The sequence below is a fragment of the Microchirus variegatus genome (genome assembly GCF_963457635.1).
Source record: "Microchirus variegatus genome assembly, chromosome: 11".
Lineage (NCBI taxonomy): Eukaryota > Metazoa > Chordata > Actinopteri > Pleuronectiformes > Soleidae > Microchirus > Microchirus variegatus.
The window spans coordinates 16,650,514-16,669,614 of NC_139812.1; the positions used below are offsets into that span (position 1 = coordinate 16,650,514).

The following is a 19,101-nucleotide window of genomic DNA, read 5'->3' on the forward strand; positions in this document are numbered from 1 at the left end:
CGGAGGGAATGTATACACAGTACCGTCGCTGCTTGTAAGTTAAGAACACCAGCCATGGTTGGGTTGTCCTAGCAAGACCTTGTTTACATGAGGCTGAAACAGCCAGTTGATCGTTGCGAGTGTCCTACTCTCTGCCACAGAGCCTCCAGAGGGAGAGCTGTTTGTTCAGAGGGCAGGGGAGGGAGGAGACTCAGCGGGGAGTGTTTGCTTCACCAGGGCTTGTTGTCGGCTACGTAGGTTGAGAATAATATTCTCACAACCAGGAGTAAACATCAGCAAAGCAGTGACACTGAGCAGAATATCTGAAAGAAATTAAAATAAGGTTGCATAGACTTGTTCTAAACATTATAATTTCGGACTATGTGTGCACTGCATCGATTCATTTTGCACTTTTTTTCTTTTTCTAATTTCATTGATATCTCTCTCCCTTGCCCCTGCATTGCTGCAGTACAGGCACTTGGCTCCTACTTCTCTCCCTTCCCTCCTCCCTCTGTTGCTCTTTGGCATCCATCAGTTTAGCTGCAGCTTCCCACGAGGCCTGATGGGTCACAGCTACACACACACACACACACAATCACAATCACACACACACACATACTGCGTCGCCGTCCATGCATGGACCTCTCGACCCATCTGTGACTCAGCTTCTACAGAAGGGAGCTGTGACTATGTGGAGATGTTGTCAGATGTCACACTGATACATGAGAAGAGAGACATTTACTGTAAATGGGGATGAAACGGCACGTTGGTTCCTCACTGGAAGTAAATGCAGTTCATGCTACTTTATGTGTAATAGTATTTGAGAATAGGATGCATTATTGGATGGACTTAAGATGATGAGATTGGTCAGACAAAACTAGTAAAAGTATACTTGTCATGGAAGCTGGTTAAAGCTCACATAGAGTGGTCCTGTTGCACATATATGTTAGTTATGGACGTCTACTTACATACATTAACTTGTTTTTATGGTCCAAAACCTCCTGTAAACGAGCTGATAGAAATCCCCCCTTCTAATGCTGTCCTCAGTCGCGATATTTCAGACTAAACTCTCACACCCACAAGACAGAGTGTGTTTTCCCTACTGTCTTCTGATTGGCCAATACCCGGAAGTGACATATTAGGCACACCCGCTCTCAGAAGCCCAGCTCCCCCCTCTGGAACGGTGGATGCACTGCTACTCATTATCAAAACATTGTTTTAACAATGTTTAAAAATAGTTTCGTCACGACTCCCCGCCGCAGTCTCTTTTATGACTTTTATGACCCGGAGTCAGACCCAGAGTCAGAAGACACTGTCGCTCATGAAACACCTCCACACAACGGACGTTATTCTTCTTCTGCTGTACAATGCACGCAACCGGATGTGCCTGGACTAGTGCCCGGAGCAGGAGGATCCGCTGTTCAGGAGAACCGTTGTTTACGTAACCAGAAGGTTTTTTTCAGAGATCTCGCTGAGCCCGAGATTACAATAAAACACAGCGTTCTCAGCAATGGCTGAACTGTTTGTTTTGAACCTTCAGGGCTTCTTAAACAAGGTAATGATGCAGATACACACTAAAAAAAACAGCGTTAATTGGCACTTCCGGTCTAGGTCCGCTTTAACATTAAGTGTAAGGGAAAGGACAGGGGATCTGGTGTTGTAACTTTGAGCCGCAAAAAGTTTTGAGCAAATCACACTCGATGTCCACTTTGAACCTGTTTCTTGACTCGTGTCTTTCCCAATCTTGGATGTCAAAATAATCTTTCCTCTTCCTGAGACATTGACGAGTAAAAAAAGAAATAACAATGCTAGGTCAGTCCACGGTGTATATTGCTCCATTTTTGTTGGTTGGTTATTGTCAGTAATCTACACCGATCTGAGCAATCACACATTGTCACATTTCTGGCATGTGGCTGTAGTTTAAAAGAAAGCACAACCACTTGCAGAAGGCTGCCATGGAGGTGAGCATTGGGAAATGGCCAATTTATGAGAAGAGAGGCTTCTGTTTGCTTTAAGGAGGCAGGCATGTTATGAAGAGAACATGAAACCAGTTGCTGTATTTAAATGTCTTTTTGTTTTTGCTCAAGCAGAATTAGCAAACACGCTTTCCCCCCCTCAAACGGTATTGTTGTGAAGCAGTTTCCTGTGCATGTCTCTCTCTGCATGTGTACATTTCCGTCACTTCTCCTTTTATGGCATCAAGTCACAAAGAGGTTGTGCCGTGTGTTGTTGTCCATAACTCAACTTGTTTTTAATTGTGGCAACAAAGTTAGGAGATGCTGTTGATATCCTCTGTTTTATATTTATCATTTCTGAACTAACAGCTTCTTCTTTAGGGTCATGTAACATAGTAGTATTTTTTATTTTATTTTTAGTTTCCTTTTATTGCGACCAGGATTTCAAGCTTCAAACATTTATTTCGAAACCGTGAGGTGTGAGCGCGAGACATGAAGCGCAATTTGTGTCGAAAATCACATTTCTCTCAGTCAGATGGCCTTACACTGAGCAATATTGCTGTGTCAATTGCAAAAGAAGTCGGCTTTGAAAATAGGTCACTCCTTATTTCCCCAGAACTTGCCTCACACATAATCATTACATCTGTATGTTTTCTTCCATATCAAAGTGATCCAGTGATTGTGTTGTGTGTGTATTCACTGCTATTATGCAAAGACGAATTGCTCACTGAAGGTCTGCGTCTGTATTTTTAGTCACAATTATAACAGTATGATGCACGATAATGGTTCCAGAAATAATAATAATATTTACATTTTCACAAACTCAAAGTCGCTTTACATTAAATGCACAAGAATATATAAGATTAAAAAAAAGGCAGAGGAAAGATGCTTTATTATAAAGACCTTTAGTCTCTGCTGTACCTTAACTATTCCCTATTACACGCAAACACACCCTCACGTGCAAGTTCCTAATTCCGGAAAGGTTAGCGATGGAGCATAAAACTTCAGTTTGGAAAGGTTCTGACAGTGTTGTGTCAAAAGGCTTTTGTGTGTGTGTGTGAGGGCGTGTGCTGTTTATTTCCAAGGCTCCAGCAGGAGCTGATTATCAGAGTTGATAAGGTAAACTAAAGTTGGAAAGGAATGATTGTTTTCACCGAGTGGAGCAAGGTAAAAAAAAAAAAAAGAAAAGAAAAAGTAATGCAAGGAGAAATAAACTTAACTCCTCATTAATTGAACTACTATGTTTTCCCACATCAACAAAGCATTTACAAATGTATTCAGGTTTTATTGCGTTATCAGCGTCCTTGAGGGTCTATAAATAAAATGTTTTATTATTAGTATTATTATTATTATCTATCACACACATTCTGATTCCACTTCAAATCAAACTGATTATTCTGCATCACGACACACAGATATTGATCACTTCAGTGAGGTTTAAAACCTGTCACCTTTATCTGTTTGTGTGTGTTTATGTCTTTTTTCCATTATCACATTACATTGATAAGCTAACCAGTAAATGTAGGGATATAAAGAGGATTGCTTCACTTCAAACACACTCAAAATCTGTTTTCTGTTCACCTACAATCAGATAACAATCCCCGCTAATAGTATGTATATCATATTCAGTCGCCATAGTTATCTGAGATATACTCTGTCTGTGATTGATCGCGAAACGTGTTTTACGATGGCAATTTTTCTCCCCGTGTACGAACTGACATTTTCTGTCTCAGTTTGAACAAACACGTCGTCAATCTTGATCGATTGTGTGACCTGCTCTGCATTCAGAAGCCCCGACGTTCAAAAGCAGGAATGTATGTTAAACGGCTGCCGGGGCGGTTTGACTGACTTAAAGTCTTACAAATCGACAATTGGTTTACTACTTGTGGGGACAAAGTTGTGTTGATGCTGCCCTCGTGAATCTGTGATTTTTGTCATGATGGAGTCACATTGCAGTGATATACAACCAGCATGTGGCGTCTAACAACCTGACGCTTCAGCTACTAATGCCTGTCAATTCTGTGCTGATGAAACACTCTCATTAATATAAAATCATTAAATACAGCTTTAGTGTTAACTTTATTTTACATTTCGATTTAAATGTTCATGCTCAACGTGATTAAACCTCAAGAGTTGCAAAGTCTTAATTTCAGTTATCCAAAGACGGCAACTGATTAAAGCACTTACCTCTACAGCTAATCCATCTATAAGAATATTATGCAGTAAAAATAATCCAGATTAATGCACTTAATTATTAAAATCACACCGTCCAATTGCATCAATGCAGCATATTCTATTTTTAGATGTCGATTTACATCATAATGCTTAGCTTTTCCTTATCACTTTGTCCTTATTTTTCTTGCTAATTATCAGCACATCCTCCACACGGCGTTGTCATTAATCAGGTTTCTTATTCCTGTGGGATTAAAGGTCATTAAAGGTCATGTTTTTTGAAGGATGAGTTGTAAACAAAAAAGAAAAGTGAATTTGTTTGTCCGAAGACTTTTTGCATTCCAAGTTAACATTAGTGATCCAGCTCACCAGCGGTGATGCCTGGAGGTGCTGTGATCACACCAAAGCTGTTAAACCTCTCATTCGTGCTATGTAGCCCCTTTGAGATTCATTTAACATGCACATTATTAACATATTTTAACCAAAAGAAGCAGCTTTTGCTTCAAGATTGCGTAAAACCAGTCGTATCTTGGAAGCGGAGCAGCTGTGGTCGGTCCACTGTGGGAGGCAACGCGGCGAAAAACGATGTTGTGTGCCCTTGCCTGAGCTCATTCACCAAAATCCAGGATGACTCCTGCAGTGAGGGAGAGAGGGAAATGGACAAGAACAGCGACCGCGGGGAATCGAGTGGCAGACGAGGCCCTCGAGAAAGATGAGAGTCAAATTGCATTCAAACTAGAATCAAAGAGAAAAAGCAGCACAGTGATGATGAGGATTAAGATTTGAGGAATGAGGGCATAAGGACAAAGATGTCGTGATTGTGTGAGCAGTACTGAAGCTGACTGGCGCGGCGACTAAAGGGCAGAAATGAGAGGAGGAGCTGGAGGCGAGATTAGAGGACGGGGGACGGTCTTTTAACAAAGTCATTATCAGCCGTGCAGCCTGATCCACAATTAGTATCGGCTGAGCCTGTTCAGCATTGTCAGCATTGTGTGGTCCTGGAGTCAGGATGGTGGGGTTGTCATGACTCCGCAGAGCTCGCGGATGCAGCGCGACTGTCGCATAACGCGGCGGCATGTGAATGCAAGCTGCGGCGCAGAACCCTATGAGACCTGAAAGCTGGGCTCTCTGCTCACTTGACTTGCTGTGACTGTCGCTCCCCCCGGCCCTGCAGGTTGGCACGATGAAAGAGTATGCCCCGCTTTCTGTACAGCTGTATTGAAGTTTGTTTGAGAGCAAGCTTCTCCTGACTCTTCCACACAGTGCAGGATCTGTGCATTTCTTTTTTAAGGTGAGGCTTTTGTTCTTATTAACAATCTGACAAAACAAGATGACATGCCGTTGTTCTACAAACACAGTATTTCTCCAAAGTCTTTAAAAAGTACTCTGCATTCATTCATTTCAACACTGACATGATTTTATACTAACGAGGGCCGTTAGGGATGGATGTGACTTTGTCTCACTGAGCCGTGGTCCTGGTCCCTAGAGTGGCACAACTTCATTTATGCATCCTCACAAAAAAATGATGTCGGGACTCCCCTCAAGGTTAACTGAGAGAACATGCTACCATAAGTCAGTCACAATGGCTCTCTCGGTTTATTCATCCAATTACCTCCGTCTCATAACTGTGTGGAAGAGATGCCTCCATTAATGGGGCTGTTATTATTATTAAAGTGGACGGTCAGTGGAGCTCATAAGTTAGACTCTGTATTTCTGTGTTGGACCCTTTGTCTCTCGGCTCCCTTAAAGGTCACCTGTGACAGTGCAGGTTCATAGTGGTCTGCGGAGATGATGCGTTTTATGCGTTTACTTATTTATGATCCTGTTAATAATCTGATTGAAGACATAGACGTGCCTTCCTCATGCAATTAAAAATTGCTTTTTCACCAGGGCTGGGTATTTGTACTGATTCCCTGAATTTATATTCATTCTTGACTCACCAGCTGCTGATGTGATTTCATTTAGCCATACTTCAGTTTACGTACCAAATTTCACTGTTATTATGAAAGCGCCGCTCGAGCTAAAATCTTGTGGTCACAGGACCGCGATAGTCTTCAACATTTGTGCAGAGGATAGTATAAGTATTGATCTCAAGATTGTATGAACCAATATCAGATATTTCATGTTTTCAGAGTATGACCTGAATACTTTTCCAGATAAATATTAGATTATTTTTACAGTATACCAGCTATTAGGGATGTGAATCTTTGGGTGGCTCACTATTGGATTTTATTCAATTCTTAAGGTCACAATTTGACTCAAAATCGATTCTCGATTCAGAAATTGATACAATGCATAGTGCGTTAAGGCAAACGATGGCATCAACACAATACAGTTTGTATAAGACAATGTGATAATGTGATCACACGACAGCAAACTTATGACAAAAGTTAACATTTATTCCTTCAAAACAAATAAAAACTTACTTTGCTGTACAAAAAAATTACTTGTATAAATAAAAGCTTAGGCTAGCTGCCTTTTTCTCCCAGAAGTTACAAAAATAAACTGTACACAAATAACACAAACTGGTGTTTTGTGTGATTTTTGAAGTTTATGAATCGATTCAGAACCATGGATGATTAGAATCGTGATTCCTATGTGAATCCCCCCCCCCCCCCCCCCACCAGCTATCCTTGCAAACATAGTCACCGAAATGCCTCCAGGATTTAGCTTGTGCAGCCAGCCACATAGTCTCCATGTACATCATACTCTCCCACTAAAACACTTTACTCTCATGGCAAAGGAGAAGCTGGTGAATATTGGGCTGCACCCGCGCTAGAAAATGGAAGTGATTGTAGGAAACTGGCTCGGTGGAAACTGGCAACACAAAAGAGCCTGAAATGAAAGAATTCACCCTTGACATTGTGTGTGTCACTGTCTTCTTGCAGCTCGATCTAAAATATTCTAATCATAGACGAGCTGAGGGTGTAGACCAACAGTCTTGCTATAACAGGTATCTTTATGAAGAGAGCTGTATGTTGCTATGTTCAGTATGAGCGAGTTGTTGTGCTGCAGGTCTTTCAGCATTGTCAGTCTGTCTGAGTTGCATTCATTTCCAGCGCTGGTGTTTTAGCATGCCAAATGTCCGTGTGGACTGCAGCAAAGTCAAACTCGGGACAGACTTGCTGACACAACCAAAGAGGGCAGCGAGTTGCACTGTTGTTCCTTCAGTTTTCCAGACTTTCTGGAGTCTCTCCATGGACCAGTGGCTCAAAGGCTGGATTTAATGCTGCAGAAACAGAGCTGAACTCTGACCTTGCCCCCTTTGCAGTCCAGAGAGAGATATCCTCTAAAGGCTAATTTACACTACAGAGTATTCAACATGAAAATCCAAGTTTCTAAGGTTGTGGCTTATCACACCTAATTGGCTTGTTATTGGGACGTGGCACTAGCTTAGTGTGAAATATGCAAAGACATGGCGTCCCACTGCCTCCTGAATGCATAGCAGACCCCGGTCTCTTTTCCAGCTTGCTGTGTATTTGACCCAGAATCTGAAAAGAGGGAGAAGAAAAAATACTCTGAAGGTCACGTTGTGTGTGGGGAGAGGACTGTCAAAGTTCCTTCAGAAGGAAGATTCCCAGGCTCTGCTCCATAAATAACAGTTGCATCTTTGGCGCAGTCTGGGAGACATTGTATGTTGCTCTGAATGTCACCTCACACACTCAGAGAGAACAGTGGAACAAACATTCAGCTCTGCATCAGGGGAATATTGGTACGACACTGGACTAGCTGATGTTTGACCATTTATGGGAGCAACTGTTAAATCAACTCACAATGCACAGGTATCACAAATCTGTCTAATGGTTCTCAGATGCTACGAGTTAAGAGTTTGTGTTATTATTCCAGACTTAAAGTAAGAAAAACTTATGCTGTGTCATAATAACTGCCCCTGAATAAAAATTAGTATAGCTATTGGGTCACTTTTGTTCTCTTTGTTGTTGTTTTTTGATACGTAATAATGCAGTTCCTATAGGCTGTAACTTAATCGTAATTTTTCCCACAAAACCTTGTCCCAGGTGCTGAGAGAAGAAAAAAAGCGAGGCTTATCCGGAGGGACAACATCAAAATGGATGGTGTAAATTTTGCTGTTATTATTGTGCAATTAGTTTTTTTCCAGCTTTGAACTGGTGAAGACAGATCTATGCTTAGCCCATTATTTATTTCATATTCCTCTCTCCCCTGCATTCTGTAGTCTGGCCAGGTGTTTAGTTGTAATACCTGCACATTAAAGCAGTGTTTGGTCCATTAGTCAAACAATACTACAAGTTTTACTTCACCTCACTGCTCGTTAAAAGCTGAAACAATAAACAACAACAACGCAATCAAGATTCAGTCATCCAGCTACCTTGAAATTCAAATTCGACATTTTCATTATTAAATCTTACTGCATGTTTTGTCTCAGCTGACAGTTAATTGGAAAGTTCCTCTACTGAAGAAGAACAAAAAAACTCCATTGTGCCTCTCGACAGCCATTTGCAGAAAAGTAAACTTTCATCGGTCATAAAATGGAAAGGATTTGGCAAAGCAGATTTCAATGTGTAGAAGTAACCAGGAATTACTTTTAACGATCACTATAACCGAAGTTTTGGAATATATAACTCATCTTTCTACAGTTTACAGTCATGAGTAACGACTTGCAGAGTTTGTGCCTCTGTTGGGAACATCTTTTGGAAACAGAATTTTGGGAGTCTGGCAAGACACGAAGCAGAAAATGGAGAAAGTGGAGCATCTTGTGCCCTTCAGCGTTACAGATGAGATGAAATGCCGATGATGACCTTGTACTGGGCTCTGAACATGAACATGAGCATGATCCTTTTTATCCAGAGTTTTGTGAGTTGCCACAAAATCTACTTCAAAAAAAAAGTTGTTTTCTGCTGCATAAATCATCAAACGTCAGGGAGAAATATTGCTGTTTTTAAGCTCCCCAAAGCAGTTTCAGCAGGTGAAGCAGTAAACTGGTCATTTGTTCTGGCTTGGGCAGAGCAAATAGCTGGTAATTTATTTCTCAATTTAAAATGTATGTTTTATCCGCCAAGTTCCACTTTAATTAATTAATGTGTCCAGAATCAACAGAAAATGTGGGCGCTAAATGTAGATCTGCTCTCTTTCGAAGCAGATAATAATGTTGGCACGGAAAGAAGGACAGCAAGGCTTTCTATCTGCTGCTGGTGGTGGGAAGAAAAAGAAAGAAAGAAAAAAAGAGGATAATCCCAGTTTGAGCTGGGATTATTCAGCAGAATGTATTGGTGTGGGATGCAGAAGAGCTGCAGGTCCTTACCTTTTCTCATATCAGGATCACCTTTGTTGATAAAATGAGGAAATTTGACATTGTCCCTAACCACTTTTTTGAATAAGTCAACAAGCTCTTATTATTCTTTGCCAAAGATATTTGTCTTTTGTTTGTTTGTTTGCCTGTGAGCAGATTTACCAAAAAGCTACAAAACTGGTTTTTCACAAAACCTAATGCGTGGCATGGAGCAGGGAAGGACACATTTAATGTTGGTGTCAGAAGAGTGTTGTATGGGCCTTGGTTGGAGGTCTGCGCTCTTCTAGTTTAGGGTATTAGGCCTGTATGATATGGCCACGGATTAAAAAAATTATAAACCCACAAGAAAACAGGTATCCTACACTTGAAAAAATAAACCAAAAAGCATTAAGAGTTAGCTTCAATGCTGAATTTTTAAATGATAATAGTTTGAAAGTCGAAAGTCTGCTATCTGCTTCTTCTGCTAACACTATGACCAGCGTCAGATTTGTGCCTCTAGCATGCATCCTGGGGTTCAACCCATGCTAGTCAAGTTGACCAGTTCACAGTGCAGACCAGTGCAACCCTCAGGCCATGTTGTAAAAGTCCCAGAGTGGGCCAGCGGGCTGGCCGCCACGGTTCTCTTTGGACGTGCTCTGCGTCTGTGAATATCAGCGAGATCGCTTTCAAGAAAGGGGGTGAAAAAAGTGAAAAGGCTTGAGGGAGTGAAGAAGAAAAAAAAAAAAAAACTTCACTCCCTTCATCCAGTTGCTGGAGCAGGTGAGGGAAGTATTGCGTGACCTGCACTGGAATGAACACCTGATACAAGTGGCGGCGCCGGCGAGTGCCATCTGGTGTGTGAGCAATCAGTAAAGGGTCATGTCTGCAGACCGACCGCACACACACACGCACACAGTTCACACAGTTCACGCTGCACTTCTCTCGTCTCAGAAGGGACCTAAAGAACGTTGGAGAATGCAAATGCCTCTCCTCGGATGGGTCAAATCTTTAGAGGACTCACTGTGGTTGCCTTATGCTCATGTGTGTGAATGCCTGCACTGCTGTTTAATAATGCATCAGGTTACAGGGTTGCTGGTTCCATGGAGTGGAGCGAGGTGGGGTCGTCGGTGTCGGTGGTGGCGAGCGTATGACGGCTCCACCTGGTGCTTTCTGAAGTAGCCCACGTGTCGTGGAAATGAACTCGTTCACCGCTGAGATCCCATGGATTAAGTATGCCATGAGCTAGCATCAATTAATCAAAGCATTGCCATTGTTTGAAAGGCAATTTACTGACACGTAAAGTGGGATTTGTATATATCTTGCTGTGACCAGGCCGGGGGGTGTGATGTTTGACATTGTCTAATCAGGGGAGAGTTGCTTTCACTATCAACGCTGCATTGCAGTGGAGAGATCAGATGGGTATGGGCTTTCGCGGGGCACGCTGTGCTTTGTCACAGCGTCCCTCTCCTTGTGTGAGCAGAGATTACTTAATACTGTGCCGCTGAAGAAAGTGAATGCAGATGTCATATCTTTAAATGGTTTCTTTACCAGCAACCCGAGGAACACAGACGAGATAAATGGCAGCCTTTTTTTGTTACGTAAGATTGTTCTGAGGCAGAGGAAATGACAGGGACGACAGACACACCGACTGTACTTAAATCCGCTTTCTACTCAAGCAATTGCAGAGCATCCATCTTATCGAGGTGAATTTGTGCTTTTGTCTGTATTGTCTTTTTTATCAATCTCCTGATGGGGAAGTGTAGACTGCAAGAGGATGAGTGGACAGGACCTGGACCTCGCCCTAGAGCAGAGGAAGCGAGAGAGAGAGAGAGAGAGAGAGGAGGTGACATGATGCAACAACAAGATATAAAACTGGACACATCAGCTATACTGCACTGACACAGTATGCCCCTTACATACTCGCTGTATAATTTATTAGATGTGAGCCAGCAATTTTTTATCCAGTTTCCCTAAGTGGGAGGTTGAATTGAGTCCATAAATCAGAAAACAGTGAACAAATTGACATCAAAAGCCATCATTTTCTACTTTGAACTTTCCGTCAGTAATAATTTCCTTTCTTACAAATTGTGCGTCCATATATTTTGGTGCACAGTCCCCCTTTTCAAAAAAGCTATGCAAAACAATCAATATGGCCGCTTTCCAACGTGGCAACCACTTAAAGCCATTCTTTGTGTGTTTTTTTAACCTCGATTGCGACTGGATAATCAAATATTGATGATCTTGGTGTCAAAATATAAGTTTATGTATGTGTGATGTTCCATTCTGCATTAGAAAAGTTGAAATTGTGTTTGAAATAGCATCACAACAAGTGTAAAAGGGTAAAAGAAAAGGATGCCACAGGATTTTTCAGCACCCAGTGTCTTCACCAGATCATGAATGAGTAGCGACCTGATGGACTGACCTTGATCACAGCTCTTCTATAAGCCTGCATCCTGGAAAGTCACAACAACAACAACAACAACAACACTGAGCGCAAAAGCAAGAATATCTGTGCCACAGGCCTGAAGCAACACAGATTGTCTTCTATTGCTCTACTGCACAATCACTAAATTGTCTGGACACAACATCACAATTCTGTAAGCTAGAAATCCAAAAGTTCACTCTTGTTGTCACTGTGTGGCAGGAAGCTTATCCAGTTACACTTCTTGTTTGTTTGGCTCAGTTATATAGTGACTGTCTTGTTTACATCAGCTTAGCGGATCATGGGTTTTTGAAAGTGCTGAAATATGTTTTTATTTGTCCCTATTTTTATTTTTTTTGTAACTCTTGCAGCAGACTCATACATGTGCATCCCTTATTACTTGACAGTGTTCATTGCCTGTTGGAGGTTAGCAGAGCAGTGTCTGACATAACATCACTAAAGAAGAGCAACCTTGTCTGAGAGCTCTGTATAAACCGTGTAAGTGTTTGAACTACAGTTTTCTCATTGGCTGATGCTTGGAAATGCTTGGCCCCGCTGCATTCAAAGTGTTTGAAGCTCACATAGAGTGGTCCTGTTGCACATATATGTTAGTTATGGAGGTCTACTTACATACATTAACTTGTTTTTATGGTCAAAAACCTCCTAGTTGCTGTAAACGAGCCAATAGATATCTCTCCTTACTGACAATCTCCTCATCCTCGGTGTTTCAGACTGAAATCTCACACCCAGAATACAGAATGTGTTGTGATTGGCCAGCCAGCGTAGAGCCTTCCCAACTGTCTTGTGATTGGCCAATACCCGGAAGTGACATAATCAGCACACCAGCTCTCAGAAGCACAGCTCCCCCCTCTGGAATGGTGGATGCACTGCTACTCATTATCAAAACATTGTTTTTACAATGTTTAAAAATAGCTTTGTCACGACTCCCCGCCGCAGTCCCTTTTATGAGTTTGTCAGACCCAGAGTCAGAAGACACTGTTGCTCGTGAAACACCTCCACAACAGACCTTCTTCTTCTGCGGTTGAATGTACACAATCGGATGTGCCCGGAATAGTGCCTGGAGCAGGAGGATCTTCAGGAGAAATTCTGTTTACTTAACCAGAAGGGAGATCTCGCTGAGCCCGAGATTACAATAAAACACAGCGTTCTCAGCAATGGCTGAACTGTTTGTTTCGAAACTTCAGGGCTTCGTAAAACAAGGTAATGACGCAGATGCACACTAAAAAAACAGCGTTAATTGGAACATCCGGTCTAGGTCCGCTTTAATTTTACGCCTCCACCGTGTATGTGGAGGCTTAAAATTGCGTCCACCTCATGGATTGTGGCAGGATGAGTTCTCTACCCGAGACTTGTCTATTCTCTCCTCTTAGCTGCCTTCATGTTGATCTATTCAGAAGTCTACTGTCATTCTACACACCGAGACCTCCCTCTGACCCCACCTTGACCATGCAGCTTTGTCTGTCATTGTAGTGCGATGGAGCACCCCGTTGCTCTTCGACTGCAGCCTTTCTTCAATGGCTGAGCCACCAGGGAACTGATCCCTGCCCTTTCCCCTTTAAATCTGTCCACACGTTACAACTTATGCCAAGGAAACGGACTGAGAGCTCAAGCGTCTCCGATAAGCAGGGGTAATATTAAGGCATAATTAAACTGCATGTGTGCATTCATGCCTGGAGTGTACAGCACCCACACATAGTGTGTGTGTGTTTGTGTGTGTGTGTGTGTGAGAGAGAGCCTTTGTATCCATCGGTGATTTCATGAATGACTTTGTGGGACTGCACACATCATCTGGTCTGTAGCTGCGGCCAAATTACCACATAGATGGATGCAGTCACTGTGCCCGTAGTCGTAGGTGGGTGTAGAGAAGCTCAGCTGATGTGCCAAACGGCAATTAGAGTTTGATAACATTGCATGTCGTAATGACGACCGCAACGGCCAGAAATCAGACTTCAACATTAAGCACTGTTAGCGGGGGGAATCCTCATTACCACTTCTCGTGCCTGATATGATACTGATATCTCAGTGTTGAGTAGGCTAATGATACCAGTGTCCATCTGACATAGTCGTTTACCTCCTTTAAACAACTTGGCTGTTAATAAGACGGTTGTTCTCGCTATAACCAGCCATTTCAGAAACAATGCTTTAACGGTGTGGGAGACATCTAGAGCCCTCGCTCACATCCTTGTCACATCACAGTGATAGTGGATGTATCTCTTTACGGGACGTTGCCTGCATTTAGGGAAGCATTTGTGTCACATGTAGGGTTTAATATAGTAGAGTATTAGGTTTTTCTTCTTTTTCCAGATTTGACCGGTATCTGATAAATATCAGTTTCAAGTATCATCTCTTTGTTTGTCAGCATGCAGGTCACACAGACAGAATCAGTCATTGGTGATTCACCAGACTTTTCTTTGGCCTGTCTGGATTTTTTTTTTGGACATCTTTCTTGCTCTGCTGAAACTTGCAGCATTTTATTTCAAATGTCTTATTTCTTGCACTATTTGGGGTGAGGTATTTACAAGATGCATCATATTAACAATAAACAACATGAAATGTTTTTTTTTTAATAAATTGGATAATGATTCACATGGCAATACATTAAACCTCATATGTTTTGTCCATTGGACAGATTTAATAAAATAACTGATTACTTAACAACCTGCATAATTCAGATCCCTTCAATTTTGCCTACATATGTAATCTGTACTGAAATTACAGTTCAGATTACTGCGAGTGAAAGCAGTTCCTGAAAAAGGAGAGTTATTGATAACAGGCAGGGATGCAGCACTTTCACTTTTCTCCATCATTTGGCATCTATCCGTCTTGAAAACAGGCACATCTGTGTGTCTGTTGCTATATGAGGATTAGTTATTGTTTTAATCTAATTCAGCACCTGTGGGAGATGAACAAATGACGATCTTGGATCTTTTGGAAGAATGGAGTCCGTCCAAATAGTGCTGCTCTGGAAACACAGGAAAGCCACACGCATTAGGAGAGAGCGTTATTTTGTTTTCTCCTTTAAATTGCCAGTCCCTTTTGCAGCAGTTATGTGAGAGCAGGGGAGAGCTGGTATTAAGAAACCTTATACCCCCCCCCCCAGTGTTTCTTATTTACTCTCATCTCCTGCAGTACAGTATTTCCCATATAATCAATTGCAACCCTGCTTGCAGTGCTTCTGCTAAGCTGCAAACAAGATATTAAATTCTGGAGAGTTTTTATTTTTTTTATTTTTTTATTTTTTTAATTAAAGGGAAATGCTCTCTCTCTCACTCTCACACACACACACACGTACACAAGAGGTGTGATAAGATGCAGCGGAAGTTAAAGCGCAGTGCAGATGAGAAATGAGAGACGATCAAAATCAGCACATCAGGATTCATTGCGAGCGGAAGACAGAGATGGAGGAGGGAGGGGGAGGCTGAAGTTGAGGGGCAACCCCCCTTTCTAGACGAGGGATTCCTTTACTGCAGTGATCAGCACTCCCCACCTCCCTTCCTCCCTCCTCCTCCTCAAGTCTACTGTTCCTCTCCTTCCTCCAGCTGCCTTCCCTTACACTCTCTTTCTCTATCTTTGTATTTAATCTCCCTCCTTCTTTTCTGCCTTCTTTCTTCTCATGTGCTACCTTGCAGCCATCATCTCATCTACTCTCTCTCACACACACACATACTATAGTCACGTTTCAGTGTGGAGGGGTTGTCTGCTGCAGAATACAGTAGATGCAGCAGCACATGGTTAGCGACGCAGGCACGCACACTTGTGGTGACTCACACCCTTTTACTCCAACCTTTATTTATCTCTATCACTCCCCTGCTGCTCCTCCATTTATCCTCACACTACTCCTCCTCCTCCTCCTCCTCCTGCACCTGCACACTTTTCCCCTCTCCTCAGTTCATCTGTCCATCTCAGTGGCCGTCCTCGATGCCCCCTTTTCTTCTTCCTTGTTCCCCCTCTCTTGGCCACGTGACATCGATTCCAAGGTTGCTGTGCTATTGACTGCTGCTGTTAAATATTTCAGACAGCGTTTCAGGGGCTGTGTGCCGAGGAGGAGGAGGAGGAGGAGTGTGGTAAAGATTGCTCGGTCGCTTTGCAACTACCGCTGACAAACAGGCTGGCGAACCGACGGGTGGACGCACAATCACACATACACCCACTACCTGCACACACACACATCGGTACATTCACTAATCTCTGCACAGATGGACATACACACACGTTAGCTTTGTATTTGCGTATGCGTGTGTAGTTGATGCTGTGCCTATCTTGATGGTGAAACCTTTTCCTCCTGACTTTTAAACAGCTGAAGGTAATGAATGAGCAAAGCTTTGTTGGACCCGTCTCTGCAGACTGTGCAGTTATCCCAGACCAGACAGAATTGCCTTTCTCAGCGTATCATCTGATCAGCAGACGCTGTTTTTCGGCTCCTCTCGTTACCGTGGTATGGCGACTAGTATTCTCATTTTGGACACACACACACACACACACACGTTCCACTGTGTTACTGCATCATTCACTCCTTCATTAGGTTTTTACAGTGCTGATGTGTAGACACATACGCACAGTCCCCTATGCACAGAGGTCGTGTATTAGAACTGCAGTAGTAACAGGTTTTTTACCATTCATTTTATGTTTTTAAGTCTTTTTATGCGTTCTCGTTTGGTGTATAACATCTCTGCTCTGTCTATGGATCCTCTGTGTAGTAAATAGTCGGTGTTGCATCCTCGGGACACAGCAGTAAAGATCCAGAGCTGACAGCAGGCAGGTTAACGGCTCATTGCTAATTAATGTCACTCACGTTCTGCCGTCGAAATGTTTACTGCTAATTTTTTTTTAGGGTCAGTGGAAGTGCAGCAGTCTGACTGGTTTGTACCGACTGACTATAAACAAGTGTGGGGAACTGGGGAATTGACTGAAAGTCACATAACGTGATTGACAGCGAGGACTTTTATTCAGCCGTAGTTGATTGGCAGCGGTTTTTGTCAGGTTGGGGCTGGGATTAGTGGACATCCCACTGCTCAGTCCCTCTGTCATCGTACAGAAAATATTTTTAAGTTTGTCTTTTCTTTCCTTTTCCTCCACCAGTGTTAGTTTTAATGATTGGGTCAGTGAAGTTCACACAGCCTTTAGTTATTGTAAAGCTGACTCTTGAATGGAAATTCCAGTTTTTATGCCCTTTTACATAAACAGCACACAGTTATGTATATAGTCTAATAAATCCTCTAAAACGGCATCTTTGGGTCCTATCATGAACATATTCTTCTAGATTTTTCTTCTCTTGGTTGGTCTTCTTGTGTTGCATAGAGTATCTTTACCACTGAGTCATGTGATGGAAAAAAGCTTCCCTAACATTGCCCATTAACTGACTATTCAACATCATAATTGTGTGATTGCTGTATTCCACATGTTTCTGCTGAGCTCAGTGATGCAGTTTAAAAAAAAAAAAAGAAAAAGAAAAAAGTCCACACACAAACATGCCTTTCGTCTCTTTGGTCCATAACTGTCAGTGCAGTGTAAAAATAGAAGCAGCAAGAGCTTCTCTGCTGTTTTGGGATTCAGGACAGTAAGGGTCAGTTTATCATATTTATCATATTTTGTAAATCTAATATTACAACAGTTGTACACAGGGCGAGTGCATCAAACTGAGGCTGGATTCCTTAGTACCAAACAGTCAGGTCTGTTGACTGAAGGATCACTTAATGTGTTTGGTATTGAGTGGCAATGCTGTGCTCCCACTGTGGGAAATTTAATATACTGACATACCCAGTGAACACATTCATATAAAACACCACAGTGTCAAATATCACATGACTCATATTTGGGACAGTTGGCCTTCTGCAGTCTCATCCTCTCCCCATGCGGGAAATCTGACTGCCTGTCTCATACCTTAAAAGGCTCCCTCATGCTCGCCAGAAAAAAAAACATGATGAATTCTCTAATTGAAAACGTGCTAAGCATTTAACAACTCCTTCTTTGCCTCACCAAAAAAAAGAGGGCTTCCCCAGCTTTGTTCCTCTGTTCATCCTCTACCCCAACTCTGTCTCGTCTGTGACAAATCGAGAATTCATACATAACTACGCTGTTGCTGTTCAGTTTTTTTTAAAGAGGGAAGCGATGTAGAGACAGAAGAGAGAGAGAGAGAGACCAGCAGCAGCACATTGTAGGATACTTCCATGACTTGGAATCCGCAGTTATATCTGTTCATTTTGTGTGTGTGTGTTGGGTGTGGCTCTGCATGGAGCATCATTTCTTTAAACTGGAACATAATTGAGCCATTTTGTTGCATAATAATAGGTCATCCTGACAAAAGATAAACAACAGGTGAAGTAAAAAAGCACAGATGAGGATGATGACTTGAAATGAAAGATGAAGTAACCAGGTTTCTTTTCCTGTCTGCAGGTTTGGAGGGGCAGCCCATCATGGCATGGTCAGAGACTGTTGTGTTCCTCCGCTGCTCCAGAAGGTAAGGAGTTTCCCTTTTTAAGTTACAACCCCCTACTCCCCCCCATCCACAAAAATGGGTTCACAAAAGAATGTTTTATCCGCATCAATCAGACAGAGGTTCATTTGGAGTTAACGGCCCCCAGCCCTTAATATAAAATCTTGTCTCGGGGAAGCATCTGCTCATCTGTGTGAGAGGCAGGAGACATGGGAAGTGAGAATGTGGGAGAGATGGATTGGTCGGGGGATTGAAAGTTGAAGGACAATCTGATCTCATTTTAAAGTGAGCTTCAAGAGATGTAGCCCTGGAGCAGAGATGGGCACAGGATGCTCACACCCTTAATAATCTGCCCGCGATGCTCGGATAAGGGAGGACAACGGGAGGAGGTTACGTGAGGAGAGACGGCGCAGACGATTAGGCTTTAAGTTTCAAACTGTCACTGAAGTCGGTGTGAAATGAGACGTCTGCGGCGCTTTGTCTTTGAACGTGGGTCGAGACGCTCCTGAAACCAAGCCCAGCCTCGCGCTGCCTGTGCCACGCGATGATCCCCTCAGTTCTTGGTGCGAGCCCAAGCTGAGATCTGCTGATTCACTGCAGTGGTGCTGAGCAGGAAGGAGAGAGGTTGTTGGGTGTAATACGGCAGCTTAGATCTCTGTGCTCTGTGCGCTCGCAGCCCTCTGCGTTGATGCATTGCTCTGGCATTAGGGGCCACTCAGTATGATAATACAATATGCTGTGCAGACTCGTTATAACCAGTTACTGACCGGTAGAGCTGCATCACAAACTCATTATTAACATGGTAGCCACTGCCTCTGCCAAACCTGCGGCGGTTTAGCTGTACGTTACAAAAATGAAACTACTACAGTACGAC

The 19,101-nt window shown here is 42.6% G+C and overlaps 1 protein-coding gene across 3 annotated transcripts in view; it reads left to right on the top strand.

Moving 5' to 3' along the window:
* Positions 1–19,101, top strand: part of mcu (mitochondrial calcium uniporter) — a gene marked incomplete at its 5' end in the record, with an annotated part of 56,611 nt that overhangs the window by 31,514 nt on the left and 5,996 nt on the right. For all 3 annotated transcript variants that reach the window (XM_083897172.1, XM_083897170.1, XM_083897171.1), the window contains one exon: positions 18,188–18,251. In XM_083897172.1, coding sequence (XP_083753298.1) covers positions 18,188–18,251 — 64 coding nt within the window. The remainder of the gene's footprint in view (positions 1–18,187; positions 18,252–19,101) is intronic.